The sequence below is a fragment of the Sorex araneus genome, chromosome 6 (assembly GCF_027595985.1).
Source record: "Sorex araneus isolate mSorAra2 chromosome 6, mSorAra2.pri, whole genome shotgun sequence".
NCBI lineage: Eukaryota > Metazoa > Chordata > Mammalia > Eulipotyphla > Soricidae > Sorex > Sorex araneus.
The window spans coordinates 164,834,710-164,850,496 of NC_073307.1; the positions used below are offsets into that span (position 1 = coordinate 164,834,710).

Here is a 15,787-nt window from a genome sequence, read left to right on the forward strand (position 1 = left end):
ATACGGGAGAGAGGTGCGTCTCATTCCTTCTCGCTGGGAAATTCCATCAAGAGAGAGACAAGGGTTGTTCGGTTTTGTTTTGTTTTTAACTGTTTCTAGTGGCTCCAGGCCGCAGCAGAAGCGGGGAGCGTGCTTCCCAAGAATGAATGAACGGCTCGAAGGCTTTTCGGCCAAAGCCTTCCGGCTGCGCTGCCCGCCAGGGCGCCCAGTTCCGCGGCTATTTGTCCTGCTTTCTCCCGGGCCCTGCCTTTCCGCGGCCGGCCTCGCCGCATTGCCACCAAGGGCTTGGCCTAGGCTGCCAGAACGGGGGCAGGTCTGGTCCCCGCCCGAACAAAGTTTTTCCATGGGGCCTTTCGGCCCCGGCCCCACCCGCAGCCGAGGCCGCCGCGCCGACTAGGCCTGTGCGGCGCCGGCGCTCCAGCGCCCGCTCCCCCTTCGCCAACCCTCCTTCCCCCTCCCCCCGGCCGAGGCGGTTGGTCCCGCGCCGTCGTCCCTCTCCCGCCCCCTCGGCGAATGAGCGGGCTGCAGGCCCTCTGGGATTGGCTGCATCAGAGTCCATCTTCCGTTGGCTTCTCTGATTGGCTGGAGGACGCGCGGGAAGCGGATTCTGATTGGCTAGGTCAGAGCGCCTGCGCGGCGGGGTTCTCGGTCGCCAGCCATTCCTGGGGAGGACTGCAGGCCGGTCGGTCGTTTCGCCCGTCGCTGGAGGAGAGGTCCCGGCCCTCCGGAAAGGCGGCTGCGGCGGCAAAATGAAGATATTCGTGGGCAACGTCGATGGGGCGGATACGACGCCGGAGGAGCTGGCAGCCCTCTTCGCGCCCTACGGCACGGTCATGAGCTGCGCCGTCATGAAACAGTTCGCCTTCGTGCACATGCGCGAGAATGCGGGCGCGCTGCGCGCCATCGAGGCCCTGCACGGCCACGAGCTGCGGCCGGGGCGCGCGCTCGTAGTGGAGATGTCGCGCCCACGGCCTCTTAACACTTGGAAGATTTTCGTGGGCAATGTATCGGCGGCGTGCACGAGCCAGGAGTTGCGCAGCCTTTTCGAGCGCCGCGGACGCGTCATCGAGTGTGACGTGGTGAAAGGTAACGCGGGGGGCGCGCGCGTGCGCGCGTGCGCGCGCGGGGCACTCTGCTTGTTAGCCACGTCCCTCTCCCAGGGGTCGGTCACTGCGCGGTGGGGCGGGGTGGGCCAGTCGGCGGGAATGAGGCCGGAGGTGTTGGGGGCGCTTTGGGCTGAGCCACCCTCCTCCCCCGCGGCTCCGGGTGGGTGCGGCGGCGGCCTCCGGGAGCCGAGCTGCGGGGCCGGGGACGCGCCTGCGAGACTCGCGAGTGTACCGGGGGCGCGCCTTCCACTGGGCTCCTGGGCCTGGCACCGAGCGGAAATTGGGAAGTGACGGGCGCAAGCCGGATCGTGGAGCGGGGAAGATTTCGCCACTTCCCCCCTTCCTCGCCAGACGTCGGTGGTCAGAGCAAGGGAAGAGGGAAAAGGTGGGGGCTGACGCCCCGACACCGCCCTCGCGTTCCCTCCCGATGAATGCTCCCGAGCGGAAGGTAACGGGGCCCTTGGACGTTTCTCGGGCTGGAATATCTTAACGTGTCCGGCGTGGGTCAGCTCACGGGTCCAGTTACCGCGGGCACTGGAGGGGCCCCTCCCCAACCACTTGGGCCTCTCGATACTGGTGTGGGGGGGTGGGGATTAGGCGTGGCAAACTGCGCTTTCCACCGCCCTCACGCTGGTTCCCCCCACCCCCGCCCCCCACCCCTTTTGGGCTCCATTGACGTCTCTGAGCTGGAAACCCCGACCTTTCGCACGTGGAAGGTCTCTTGCTTTCTGTGAAGGCCACTTCTCCGTATCCTTTACTTGCCAAGTCCGTGCCCCAGGGCAGTGCCATTCGTTTCTGAGCTTGGTGATTTTGCAGGGGGGTGTACTCAGATTGAGCGGGAGTTGGGGAGGGGCGTGTGAGCGGGGATCTCGTTGAATATGGGCAGAATAAATGTACACTGCTCCTGATTGCTCACGTGGCCTGATCAGGGCAGATTCCTACTTGCCTTTTAGAGGGAAATGGATCACCCTAATTTAGGCCCAACTTGTTTTTAGGTGATCCAGGTTAACTTTTTCCCCTACTCTGGGTCCTTACCTCCCCTAAGCTTTTTTTATATGATGTCGGCCAGCTCGGCTGGGCTGGCTCTCGTGCCCAGGGCCAGCCTCTGTTCCCCTTGGGTGCAGGAACACATCACGGTCAGCCCTGCCGCCTTCGAGGACCCGTACTGGGAATCTGATGTCCATGTGGTGTTGGAGTCCTACCTGCTCCCACCCTGTGTGAGGTTTCTGGTCGGGGGAAGTGTGGGTGTAGGTACTCGGCCTTTTCCACTAGGAGACAGCTTTGGGACCACTCCCCTGACACAGGAAAGTGTCAAAGGGTTGTGGTCTCCACCGCCAGGAGCAATTCCTTGTTCTGATTAATACTGCATTCTATTTTCCTCAACTCAGGTTATGCAAGTCCACGGCTGTCCGGAATTGGGTTTTCCTGCTGGGTGTTCTGAGGCGGGCTGGATGGTGCATGGATTTCGCTTTTGTTGAGTGCCAAAGAGTGGGAAGGGCCTCACCTTGGGCACCTTTCCAAGGAATGGATGGGGCTCACTCTGGATTTCGGGTTTCACTGATGTGCCACGACTCCTGTGGTTCCTGGACGCGGTGGCTTCTTGATTCAGAGCCTGCAAACTAGCGTCAGAGGGGCAGGCACGGCCCTGGGCAGGAACTTGATTTTAGATAGTGGAGAAAGGTGCCAGTTGGGCTGACATGCAGCCACAGTGGGAGGCAGGAGTGTCGGGTGCGTGAAATACATGACAACCGCATGTGGTTTTAGCATTCCTGGCTGATGTACTGCAAGAGTTGTGTATTTTGTTCCTTTGGAAACATTTGATTAGTAGCACTGTATTGACTCGAGGGAATGGAGGTCCACTGTGCAACGGAGTCTTCGGTCTGCTTCAGTGGGAGACTGGGGCAGAGGGCATACCTTCTGCAGATACCTTGGCATCCCTGTGGAGTGAAGGAAAGTTGAGGATTTTCAGATGGGAGTGGGCTAGAAATTGTGTCTCGCTCTACAAAAAGCTTTCCAGTTTCTTGGGCTGGGAATGGGCACGCCATTGACGCTTTGTACTGGCTGTCAGGTCTTTGAGAAGCACAGAAGCTTGGCATTGCATGGGACACCAGTTCTGTTTTATTTTACAGAAGGGGAGGAAAAAAAAACCCAATTGCATGGTTACCAGGAGCTTAGGTATGGTTGGATTTGCAGAGCAAAACTCGCCATAGCAGCAGCGTTGTAGCCACTCTCCGCAGCCACATTCTGTAAAGTCTGAGTGCCTAACTCGCAGCATTAGGAAAGGTTTAGGTGTGGAAGGCCCAAGAGCAGTTGCAGTTTGAGGGTGACCATCTTCCAGGTGTATAGTGCTGAAGTTTCCGTTTAGAGGTTTTTGCTCTTAGGAGAGGAAATAGTTTTTCTGGACTCTTTCACTTTGATCCTGAGGGAGTTTGTGGCACCACCAGAGCGGTGGTGGACATAATGTCAAATTGGACTTCCTAGCTCCTTCCAACACGATGACCTTTCTCTTGAATTGGCTTTCCAGAACCCTGGGTCATTTGTTTGCTTTGTTCTTGGAAGGTTTTGGGTTGGTGGCATCTTTGATAGAGCTGTGGTGGAGTTAGGTAGGTGGCGACTGGTCCACTGACCCACTGATCCATCCTTCACACATTTCTCCAAGATCAGGCTACAATTTTTTTTTTTTCTCTTTGGCTTTCGGGACTACACCCAGAGATGCTCAGGGGTTATTCCTGGCTCTGCACTTAGGAATTACTTCTGGCAGTGCTCAAAGGACTAAATGGATGGCTGGGGATCAAACCTAGGTTGGCCACATGCAAGGCCAGTGCTCTACCCACTGTGAGAGCTCTACCCACTGTACTGAGCTTCAGCCCCATGCTTAGTAACTTAGAATAATAATATTTGGTCATGTTGGACTGAGGAGTCATACAGTGCATGGGTTCTTACCTTGCATGTGTTTGGCCCAGTTTCAATCCCCAGCACCCCCTATGGTCCCTGAGCCTGCCAGGAACAGTCCCTGAGCTCTGAGCCAGTAGCAAGTTCTGAGGACAGCTGATGTGCTCCTGGCCCCCCCCCCCCGCCCCCTCCTCACGGATATCCCAACTTGGTCTTTTTAATAGTACTCAGCAAAATAGGAAGTAGTGGATTGTGTGTATGCTCTTGCGAAAACAAAAAAAACAAATCAAACATTTTGGGTGGTTTTTTTTTTTTCCTGGGTCAGGAATCTCTAGGCCCACCAGCATGGTATGGTGTCACGTTCCCTTCAGCGCCTGAAGGTTATCCCTGGCAGCTGCCTCTAAGACCTGCCTTCTTCTGCTAGCAGTTGCTGCCTCCGGGGGCTCTTGCTATTCCCCTGAATATCTACACAGCGTTTGCTTTTATTTTAAAATTGAAAGAAAAATTTGAGTCCGGAGACTTAGTACAGACCGTAGGGCACTTGCCTTACACATGTCTGATTCAGATTTCAATCCTTGGCAGCGCTGAGCACCATCAAGTGTAGCCACAAAACAAAAAGAAAAGAAAAAAAAAATGTTTGGGGCTGGAGTGATAGTACAGTGGGTAGGTAGGATTGCACACGGCCAACTACAGTTTGTTCCCTGGAATCTTATATGGTCCCCATAGCATCGTCGGTGTGGCAAAGTTTTGGGGCCGGAGAGATAGTACAGAGGGGAGGGTGTTTGCCTTGCACAGGGCTGACCCCAGTTTGACCCCCAGCATCCCATAGTGTCCCCCAGGCACTGGCAGGAGTAGTTCCTGAGTGCAGACCAGGAGTAAACCCCAGAGCTTCGCTGGGTGTGGCCCCAAAAAGTGTGTGCTGTTTGGAGCCACACCAGCAGCGCTATTCCCAGCTGATTCCCTGCTCAGTTGTTCCCAGGGGTGCCAGAGGACCATGTGGTGGGGGTGCCGCAGGCGCCCCAGCCCTAGGCTCTGCTTTCAAACTGATCTAAGACCATTTGCTTCTATTTTCGGCTCGCTCTGCCCAATATGGAGGTAAGTGGTCAGAGGACAGTTGAAGCCGTCTATGGCAAGGGCGAAAGGAACATTCTTTCACCTTCGGAAGCTGAGGAGTCGGGTCTGGCCATGGGGGTGTGGGAACAGAGAGCCGCAGTGACAGCTCATTTGGTTCGATCATCTCTAGGTTTGCATGTGCAGGTGGCACTGATCCTCCCTCTGTTTAGAGTGCAAGAATGTTCGCTAAGGGAGTAAGCCTGGGGCCCTTACCTTGCAGGGCTTGAGTAGCCGCCATCCTTTATCATTGTGTAGCTGTTTCAACTTTATGTAGCTATTTCAACTTTACAAGGCACTTTCCTTCTCCTTTGACTCTCCTGACTCAGGTAGGACAGATTTCTAGGAAGTCCAAGTAAGATGTAAATTCCTGAAGAACGTACAGCAGGTCACTGATACCAGGATCTACCACTGGGGCCCTCTAATCTTGGATTTCTTGAGCTGTATACTGTACTTCTGTTGTTTGCTTGTTGTTTTTATTCTCACGGGAGACTGGGATTGTGGGCATTGCCTCAAGTCCACGAAAATTATTGCATCTATAAAGAACAGTTAGGGCATCAGTATGAAGAGTTTTAGAAGTTAGCACCCTGTTTATAGGCCATTTAAAGGGATTTATCTCTGAGAACGCAAGTAGGATAATTTCATCTAGGTAGTTGTTCATTTTTTCGACTGTTAGGCAAAAGGGGCCTGGCAATTTTTTTTTTTTTTCTTTTTTGGGTCACACCTGGCGATGCACAGGAGTTACTCCTGGCTCATGCACTCAGGAATTACTCTTGGTGTGCTCAGGGGACCATATGAGATGCTGGGAATCAAACCCAGGTTGGCTGTGTGCAAGGCAAATGCCCTCCCCGCTGTGCTATTGCTCCAGCCCTGGGGCCTGGCACTGTTAAAGTAGCTAGAGGTCAAGGTGGGATTAAGTTTGTGGCCCAGTTTTCTTTTTATTTTATTTTGATTTTTGAGTCTCACCCGCTAGTGCTCAGGGTTACTCCTGGCTTTGCACTCAGGAAGTGTTTCTGGTGGTGCTTGGGGATAGGGTGGGTTGGGGAAGGGACATGATCCTATGGGATGCCAAGGATTGAACCTGGGTCGGCTGTGTGCAAGGCAAACACCCTGCCTGCTGTATTATTGCTCTGGCCTCTTGCGGCTCAATTTTCCACAAACAATTTATCAGTGTCCTCAATCCTGCTTGCACGCTGTGATTTATGGGTTTGGACAGGAACAAGAACGTCTTCCCATTCTTTTCCCCTCCTGAAGTTTTTTCTTTCTGAGTGACACATGGGTCAGACTTCTGAGGTGAGCCTCCTGTCTTAGCGTTCCCACCACAGTGCACTTAGCTCCTGAGTGAGAACCTCACGGGGAACCTCAGCAGAACCTGCCCAGACCAAATATTTCCCGTAAACAGTGATCTGTGAACGGCACCCCGAAGGCAGACTGGTGAGAGATGTCACGAGGCCTCTGGTGGCGGCTCAGCTCCATTCCTGCACTTCACTGGGTTCCATGCAGCGGCTCCTCTCCAAGCCTCAGTTCCTAGTCAGGTCGCCCCCTTTGCCTGACTCCCACATTCACTTCGCAGGCAGACACTGGTGTGGCAGAGGGGCATGGGACAGTGAGATTCTGCTGCTGGGCCGCCACGTCTGAATGGGGCCAGCCCTGACAGTGGCCAGTGTGCTCGTCCGCCCGGAAGCTTGCAGTGGTGGTGCTTGGCTCTGCCTCGCCCTGTGGCAGGGCCGGAGGCGGTCCTGCTCAGGGAAGTGCTTTTCACAGGGCAGGACTGAAGAAAGGGGAGATCTTCCTGGAGGAATTGAGTGAGCTCGGCTTTGAGTCTTGCGCCTGAGACATGGGTCAGGCTTCACCTGTGTACGTTTCCAGTACCTGCGAGTGGAGCCTTAGCTAGTGTGGTGTGGCTTGCGTTAGAGAGAGTGATCAGGAGTCTTCTGCAGTTTGTCAGTGGTTTGTGTTGGCAGGAGTGGTGATGGTTTCTGTTGTGTTACAGTTCATCTTCGATCTTCCTTGCCCAGGAAGTTGGTTGAGGTGGCTGAGACGGAGAAGGCCTTAGGCAGAGTCAGAAACATTGTTCTTTGGGAGCCATGGTTTATGAAAAACTCCTGGAGAGCAGGGTCTGGAGGCCTGGAGGTAGCTGGCAACAGCTGGTGCTGTTGTGTGTCCAACTTGGGACCCACTGGGTAGCGTGCCCTGCCCCCCTAATTGCTAACCCTCTGTCTGCTGCTTTATCAGACTACGCGTTTGTTCACATGGAGAAGGAAGCAGATGCCAAAGCCGCCATCGCGCAGCTCAACGGCAAAGAAGTGAAGGGCAAGCGCATCAACGTGGAACTCTCAACCAAGGGTCAGAAGAAGGGGCCTGGCCTGGCTATCCAGTCTGGGGACAAGACCAAGAAACCAGGGGCTGGGGATACGGCATTCCCCGGAACTGGTGGCTTCTCTGCCACCTTCGACTACCAGCAGGCTTTTGGCAACAGCACTGGTGGCTTTGACGGGCAAGCCCGCCAGCCCACGCCACCCTTCTTTGGTCGCGACCGCAGCCCTCTGCGCCGTTCACCTCCCCGAGCCTCTTATGTGGCTCCTCTGACGGCCCAGCCAGCCACCTACCGGGCCCAGCCCTCAGTGTCGCTGGGCGCTGCCTACCGGGCCCAGCCGTCTGCCTCTTTGGGTGTCGGCTACCGGACTCAGCCCATGACCGCCCAGGCAGCCTCTTACCGCGCTCAGCCCTCGGTCTCCCTGGGGGCTCCGTACCGGGGCCAGCTGGCCAGCCCGAGCTCCCAGTCCGCTGCAGCGTCCTCGCTCGGCCCCTACAGCGGCGCCCAGCCCTCGGCCTCCGCGCTCTCCTCCTACGGGGGTCAGCCGGCTGCGGCTTCCTCGCTCAACTCCTACGGGGCTCAGGGCTCCTCCCTCGCCTCCTATGGCAACCAGCCATCCTCTTACGGCGCGCAGGCCGCCTCCTCCTATGGGGTTCGAGCCACTGCCTCCTCTTACAGCACCCAGGGAGCGGCTTCCTCCCTTGGCTCCTACGGGGCCCAGGCCGCCTCTTACGGGGCCCAGTCCGCAGCCTCCTCACTCGCATACGGGGCCCAGGCAGCTTCCTACAACGCCCAGCCCTCGGCCTCCTACAATGCCCAGTCCGCCCCCTACGCTGCTCAGCAGGCAGCGTCCTACTCCTCCCAGCCTGCCGCGTACGTGGCCCAGCCAGCTACGGCGGCCGCCTATGCCAGCCAGCCCGCCGCCTATGCTGCGCAGGCCACCACCCCCATGGCCGGCTCCTACGGGGCCCAGCCGGTTGTTCAGACCCAGCTGAACAGTTACGGGGCGCAGGCATCCATGGGCCTGTCGGGCTCCTATGGGGCGCAGTCGGCTGCCGCGGCCACTGGCTCCTACGGTGCCGCCGCAGCGTACGGGGCGCAGCCTTCTGCCACCATGGCAGCGCCGTACCGCACGCAGTCGTCGGCCTCGCTGGCTGCGTCCTATGCTGCCCAGCAGCATCCCCAGGCGGCTGCCTCCTACCGCGGCCAGCCAGGCAATGCCTACGATGGGGCAGGTCAGCCGTCTGCAGCCTACCTGTCCATGTCCCAGGGGGCCGTTGCCAACGCCAACAGCACCCCGCCGCCCTATGAGCGTACGCGTCTCTCCCCACCCCGGGCCAGCTACGACGATCCCTACAAAAAGGCTGTCGCCATGTCGAAAAGGTACTGTATGCCCCCCCGCCTCTGCCCCCAACTGGGGCTTTGGGCAAGGGGCTGTGGTTGGCATGGGAGGGAAACTGGAGCCATTGGCCCCGCCCTTGGTCTGTTCTACTTCCCCGGGGTGTCCGGAGGCTGAGGGGGGTGGCGCCTGTGAACTTCTCCGGTCACCAGGGTTCAGGTGGAGCACAGTGCTCAGCCTGGGCTGGGGGGGTCCCCTGCTAGTGCGGCTGGGCGGGGAGGCGGTGTCCTGCCCTGGCTTGCCCCAGTGCAGGGCAGCTGCTGCCTTGCAGGACTGGCCCACGCCTCTCCCACCGTCTCACGGATCCTGAAGCCTGTTCCGTGGTTGCCCAGGCTTTGGGGGTGGGGGGGTTGGAAGCGCAGTCCCTTTGGCACTCCTTGGCTAAAGGCGAGATAAGATGTCTGAGGTGCGTCCACGCTGGGAAGTTGGGGACCTTGCCTTCATCCGCCGTTTTGTTGATAACTGATCAAGGTCTTTCTGCACAGGGCCCAGGGGTGCAGGGGTGGGGATAGTTCACTTGTGGTTTGGGACCGCAGGCCAGCTCAGAAAGGAGGGCTGCCTGGGGGGGCGGGGCTCGGTTTCCCACGGAGTTGACCCAGGCTGGATTTCTTGCCCCTATAGGGTGATGAGCCTTCTGACAACATCTTGTTTGTTGGAGACCAACCTGGTCACGCCCTCCCCATCCCCCCTGGCATCTCCCCATGCCCACCTGGAGCCCTCCCCTCAATTGTCTCATTCACCAACTGTCTTCTTCTCTCGACTAGGTATGGTTCCGACCGGCGTTTAGCCGAGCTCTCTGATTACCGCCGTTTATCAGAGTCGCAGCTTTCGTTCCGCCGCTCGCCGACAAAGTCCTCGCTGGATTACCGTCGCCTGCCCGATGCTCATTCCGATTACGCACGCTATTCGGGCTCCTATAATGATTACCTGCGGGCAGCTCAGATGCACTCTGGCTACCAGCGCCGCATGTAGGGCCATCCTGGGACGGGCACCACAGGGAGGGAAAGAGGAGCGGTGTGGGGTGCAGACCCAGGTTACAACTACACTGACCCAGACTCTCCCGTTTTCGGTTTTTCATCCCCTCTACCGCGTGGGCCTTCCCCAGGAGACGATCCCTTTGAGTGGTCGGCAGTAATCTACTTCGTTCTTTCGCCTCCGCAGAAAATCTTGCTACTGGCTCTAGATGTGCGGTTTCCCCTCTCCACTGCCTCCCATCACTCAAGGATGGGAATTTTATGTTTTGGTTTTTTTTTTCCCCCTTGGCTCCCTTTTATTTTTGTGCGCGATATTTAAGGTCGTCTGATGGGGAAGCAGCCTGCAGCTGAGGTCCGCGTCGCCTTTTTCTTTTTAGATGTGAGGGAGGCCGGGAAAAGGTTAGCTCTTAACCATTTCCTGCGTACCAAGCTGCGCCAGCAGTCCAGAGGGCCCTGACTTTGTCCCTCTGCCAACTGCACTGAGCCTGAGTTCCCGTTGGGCCCGTCAGTTGGCGTCTGTCAAATCCCGATTGGCCACTGACGTCCCAGCGAATGCCGAGCGGCGCAGCGCCACAGCCCCATCTCCCCAAGTAGGTGGTGTTAGAAAACCTTGATTTTTTTCCCTCCCCTTTTGTATGGACTACAAATAAAACGGGGCAATTTGCAGTTTGGAACCTGGTTGTCATTGTCTTGATTGCACTCAGTTCCAGGAGCCAGTTTGACATCCAGGAAGACAGGACAGTCAGAGGGAAGCAGGAAGGGGCTTGGGGGAGTGGAGTGGCGACCCTGCTGCCTGGGGGGGCTTAGTTTGTTGACCTGTTAGTCTGCACCTGGGGGGTTGGATTGTTGAGACCCAGTGGCTTGGATTTCCTCGACTCTTAATGTGAATTAATCACCAAAATGTAGTAAATTTTTTATTGCTCATTTTCTTCTGTCTTTGTGTGACCATTTACCCTGACCTGGCTCCAAAAAACAGCCCGTGCTCCCCACAGGGTGGTTGTGGGGTTTGGCTTCTCGCATGAGAAGGGGCGGCGGGCTGCATCGTTGCTTCCACGTCTCGCAGCTCCTTCAGGCAGTGAAGGGCCTGTGAGTGCTGGCGCGGGGGCCTGGAAAGGAGGGAGCCAGCCCCAGGGGGCGGGGGCGGGGTGGGACAAGCCCAGTGCCTGCTACTGCCCTGTGCGTGGAGAAAGCGTGGGAGGCGGGATGCATGCCACTGCTGGAAGCAGGTCTGGGGGATTCTCGCCACACACCTGGTATTCGCCTGTTGAACGTCTCCACGGAGTGTCCTTCCTGCGCTGCCAGCCCCTGCCATGCCAGTACATGGTAGTATTTGTGACTCCTGCCTCCTTGTGTGTGGGGGGTTCGGGCCGAGTTTACCTTTGAAGGTGTCATAACAGACACCTGCACGGGGTGAATCGCAAGTGTAACGGACACTGAGGATGCTGGGAAGGGGTTGGAAATGGAGGGTTTTGTGTGTCTTCGGGACTGGGGACTGAGGGGCCTGGGCAGGAAACCCCGCAGCGCCAGTTGGGTGGTGCGATTGTGGGACTCCTGAAGTCCTTGAGAGGGGCTTCAGAGACATGGTTCTGGCAGCTGTTCGGGCCGAGCTGCTGTGCGGTGGAGCGGTACGTCAACCAGGCGTTCGGATGGGCTCCCAGCTGCTCGGGAGCCTGCCCAGACATCCGTGAGGGCGTGTGGAGACTGAATTGGGGTCAGCTCGGGTTCTGGTGCCATAAACACTTTCTTGGCTTCTCTTTGTGCTTACTGCTTTGTCGCTTCTCGTCAATTCTTTGCAGAACTGGGGGAGAATGGGGAGCAGGGGAGTTCGATAGGTTTCCTTGGTGGAGGGGTTGGTTTATGGTGCTTAGAGCTTTTCCCAGTACAGTGCTGGGGAGGCCATGAGGTGTCAGGGATTGAACCCGGGGATGAAAAGCATGCACTTCAGCCCGTGGAACCATTGCCCTGACCCCCGTAGGTTTTTTTGCCACTCTCCTGCAGTGAGACGTTGGAACGATGGACCGAAGGCCAAGTCGGGAAGCCTGGCTCTGGTTATTGCCCTGGGGTGGAGGGTTGGTTGATGTAGGCCTGTGACTGTGGCTTGTGTGTTTCTAGTACTTGTCAGTGTGGCTTTCTGTGCCCTTTTCTCACCCCTGGCCTGTGGTAGCTGTGGCCAACAGTTCCTTGGCCAGTGTTGGTTTATTGCAGCCTGAGTTCGTCAGTGACCTGGCCTCGCTGCATACGGTTGCTGCAGCCTGTATGCTTCTCTAGCTGGTTGGATCCGAAGGAGCGACAAAACCAAATTTTGTTCTCCTTTCACTGGGGGGGGATGTTTGGGTCCACACTCGGCAGTGCTTACAGGGTTTTTCCTGGTGGTGCTCAGGGGAGCATAAGTGATGCTTGGGATTGGCCACATGGGGGTCAAGTGCCTTTACCCTTGTAATTCCCTCTTTTTAATTTAAATTATGCATCTCCTCATACTTTGCTTTCTGTGGTTTTCTGATTTCCAGGGTTCTATAACTTGAAAGACTTGGGTTTGGTGAAGGGAAGTCACCAAATTATTTCGGGGGTAGGTAAATGAGCTGATAAACTGTATAGATTTTGGAATTTCTGCCTCAATCACCTATAACTTGACCTTCACTGGAGAAGTTGGGGTTTTTGCAGGGGGAGGGAGCTTTGAGCATTGGTCACAGCAGGCACTGCTCAGGGCTTATATGCCTGGCTTTGCACTCAGAGATCACTCTGGGCAGGCTTAGGGGACCTTAAAGGCTACTGGGGATTGAACCCAGGTCCGACGTGTGCGAAGCAAGCATGCGACCCGCTGTACTATTGCTTCGGCTCCTCACTGGGGAAAATGTAGATTATTTTTTCTTCTGTAACCAAATGACCTATTCTCAGCTTGCTCTCTTCGGAGGTTGAACCTTGTTTGGAGTTGGGCAGACCTGTGTCTCCTGTACCCCTGTGCGAGCCTCGGGGCTGCCTGCTAGTCTGTCAGTGACTTGGCCATCGTTGCACTGACTGATCCCGTCCTCTTAGCCTATCAGGGTAGTAGGCTGACTGAGGTCAGGAAAATAAATTACACTGGTTGTACCAAAAAAAGGACTGGAGAGGTATTTGCATGTGGCTGACCCTGGTTTCATCCCTGAATACACCATTGAATGCCCCCAAAAAACCAAAAGGACTTTGGGCAATAGTGTTTTTTTTTTTTTTTTTTTTTTGCGTCACACCTGGCGATGCACAGGGGTTACTCCTGGCTTTGCACTCAGGAATTACTCCTGGCGGTGCTCAGGGGACCATATGGGATGCTGGGGATTGAACCTGGGTCAGCCGCATGCAAGGCAAACGCCCTACCTGCTGTGCTGTCGCTCCATCCCCGAGTTTGGGCAATAGAGAAGGTGATGGAGAGCATGTGAAAAATTTGTGTTTACCTGAATTCTATAGAATCTTTTTAAAGACCATAGAGTGCAGTATTCCCCAGAAGAGTATTAAAAAATTGGGGCTAGAGCTATAATATAGCCTGTAGGTGCTAGCCTTAAATGCAACTGATCCAGGTTTGATCCTTAGCACCCCATCTAGTTCCCTAAGTCCACCAGGAGTGGTCCCTGAGTGCAGAGCCAGGAGAAGCCCTGAGCACCACTGGGTGTGGCCCTGAAACAGATAATAAAATTTACCAGACTAGAGACACATAAGGTGGTCCCACCAACCACCAGAAGTGATTTCTGGATACACAGCCAGGTACATTGCTCCCCCTCAGCAACCAATGGGTTAGGGATATGTGTAGCCTAGAGCTACACCTTGCATATGTGACGTGCTCGGATGGATCACCTCACTCCCTGAAACCAAACAGGCAGGCTGGACTTGAACTGGTAGGTTGTAGTTAGTAAGCGATGCTGGTGATGGGGAGCAGACATAGGTCACATAACTGAGTCCACGGGTTGCAGTAAGAGGCCTGGGTTTGATCTTCACGGTATGGTTCCCATAACGCCGCTGGGAGTGACCCCTGGGAACTGCCTGGTATGGCCCCCAGAAATAAAATAATGCAATGTGGGAAGTGACAGGAAACCTTGAGATAGATTGGTTTGATTTGAAAACTGATTTGGCAGAGAGAATGACTAAGCATGTTGCTTCTAAGGTTTCCTATATATTTTTGTTTCTGGACCACACCTGGCGATGCTCAGGGGTTACTCTTGCTCTTAGGATCACTCCTGGTCATGCTCAGGGAACCATATGGGATGCCAGGGGTCAAACCGAACCGGTTGGCTGCGTGCAAGGCACGTGCCTTACCTGCTATCTTACTGCTCCGGCCCCTTCCTAAATTTTTTTTTTTTTTTTTGCGGGATCACTTACCAGGCAACCTGACAGAGCAAGTCCCCTAACCACCATTCCATCTCTCCACCCCAGGCTTCATAGATTCTGGATGTACCATTTTTTAAGGCAAAGTGAAGGTAACAGTCAATATTTTTTAGTGCTTTTCATGCATTAATCATCACAGACCAAATGCTTAGGTAAATAGGGAAAGTTAAGATGACAGGGTTCCTATTTAATACTATATTATATGCCTGAAATTGCAGGTATACTTGGTTTTTTTTTTTTTTTTTTTTTTTTTTTTGCTTTTTGGGTCACAGCCGGTGATGCACAGAGTTCTACACTCAGGAATTACTGCTGGCGGTGCTCTGGGGACCATATAGGATGCTGGGATTTGAACCCGGGTCGGCTGTGTGCAAGGCAAATGCCCTACCCGCTGTGCTATCGCTCCAGCCCCTTGGAAATAAATATATTTTGTGGGGCCAGAGATACAGTACAGTGGGTAGGAACGCTTGCCTTGCACGCGGCCAATCTGGGTTCGATCCCTGCACCCCATATGGTTGTCTTTTGTTGTTTTGAGCTGCACCCGTCTGTGCTCAGGAATCTTTCCTGAGGGCTCCAGGGACCATACAGGATTGAACCCGGGTTAATATTGTGCAAGGCAAGCAAACATCCTACCCTCTGTACTAAAACTTTGGTCCCAATTTTTTGTGGTGCGTGGTGTCGGGGCAGGGATTGAACTCAGTATGTCACATGATAACAAACTGATTAGCTGAGCTATGACTCCAACCAATTTTTTGTTTGGAAGGTGGGGTGGGAGGGTGGGACATACTTTGCCTATGCTCAGGGCTTACTCCTGGCTTTGTTCTGAGGTCATTCCTGGTAGTGTTTGGGAGACCATATGGGATGCCGGAGATCAAACCCAGGTCAGCCATGTGCAAGGCAAATGTCCTCCCTCCTGTATTTTAATTACTTATTTTGTGACTGTTTTTGGGGGGTGGGGTGGGGTCATACCTAGTGATGCTCAGGGGTTACTCCTGGTGGTGCTTGGGGGACCATAATTGAATGCGGATTGGCTGCATGCAAGGCAAATGCCCTATCTGCTGTACTATTGTTCTGGCCCTATTTTTTCCTTGATGTAAAAACCACTGGAAAGGGTTTTTTTTTTTTTTTTTTTTTTTGCTTTTTTGCTTTTTTGGGTCACATCAGTGGTGTTCAGGGGTTAATCCTGACTCTGCACTCAGGAATTTCTCCTGGCGGTGCTCAGGGGACCATATGGGATGCTGGGAATCGAACCCCAATTGGCTGTGTGCAAGACAAACGCCCTACCCGCTGTGGTATCACTCCAGCCCCTGGAAAGTAATTTTGAACCCATCCAGGGCTTATACTGATTGTGCCAATAGCACTGTTGGAAGGATCAGGTAATGAACAATGGGTGTCATATATATTATGTGTATAAACTGATATACATGTGTGTGTGTATATATAACACATGTAAACACACATACACATGCACTAAATGTTATCCATTTGGTAGAAATAAGGAATTAAAACTTTATGGGACTTTCCATGTAGGTGTGAGTGGAATTTTGTAATGATTGGCAACTAAGAGATACTTAGGCCATGGAACCACATCAGTTTTGGCCACCTGTGAGGGTCTCAGGCAGTCCTCTTCTGTGTTCTTTCC

At 54.8% G+C, this 15,787-nt stretch overlaps 1 protein-coding gene across 2 annotated transcripts; it reads left to right on the forward strand.

Annotated features, from left to right (window-relative positions):
* The first annotated feature begins 640 nt into the window (after positions 1-640).
* Positions 641-10,725, forward strand: RBM14 (RNA binding motif protein 14). 2 transcript variants are annotated; one of them, XM_004618450.2, is made up of 3 exons: positions 641-1,086; positions 7,344-8,808; positions 9,589-10,725. In XM_004618450.2, the coding sequence occupies exons 1-3, from the start codon at positions 750-752 to the stop codon at positions 9,794-9,796; spliced, it is 2,010 nt and encodes a 669-aa protein (XP_004618507.1). In that variant the 5' UTR covers positions 641-749; the 3' UTR covers positions 9,797-10,725. The 2 variants fall into 2 exon arrangements, with proteins under 2 accessions (XP_004618507.1, XP_004618510.1); XM_004618453.2 differs by lacking the exon at positions 7,344-8,808 and having other exon boundaries at positions 9,589-9,762.
* The last annotated feature ends 5,062 nt before the right edge of the window (positions 10,726-15,787 follow it).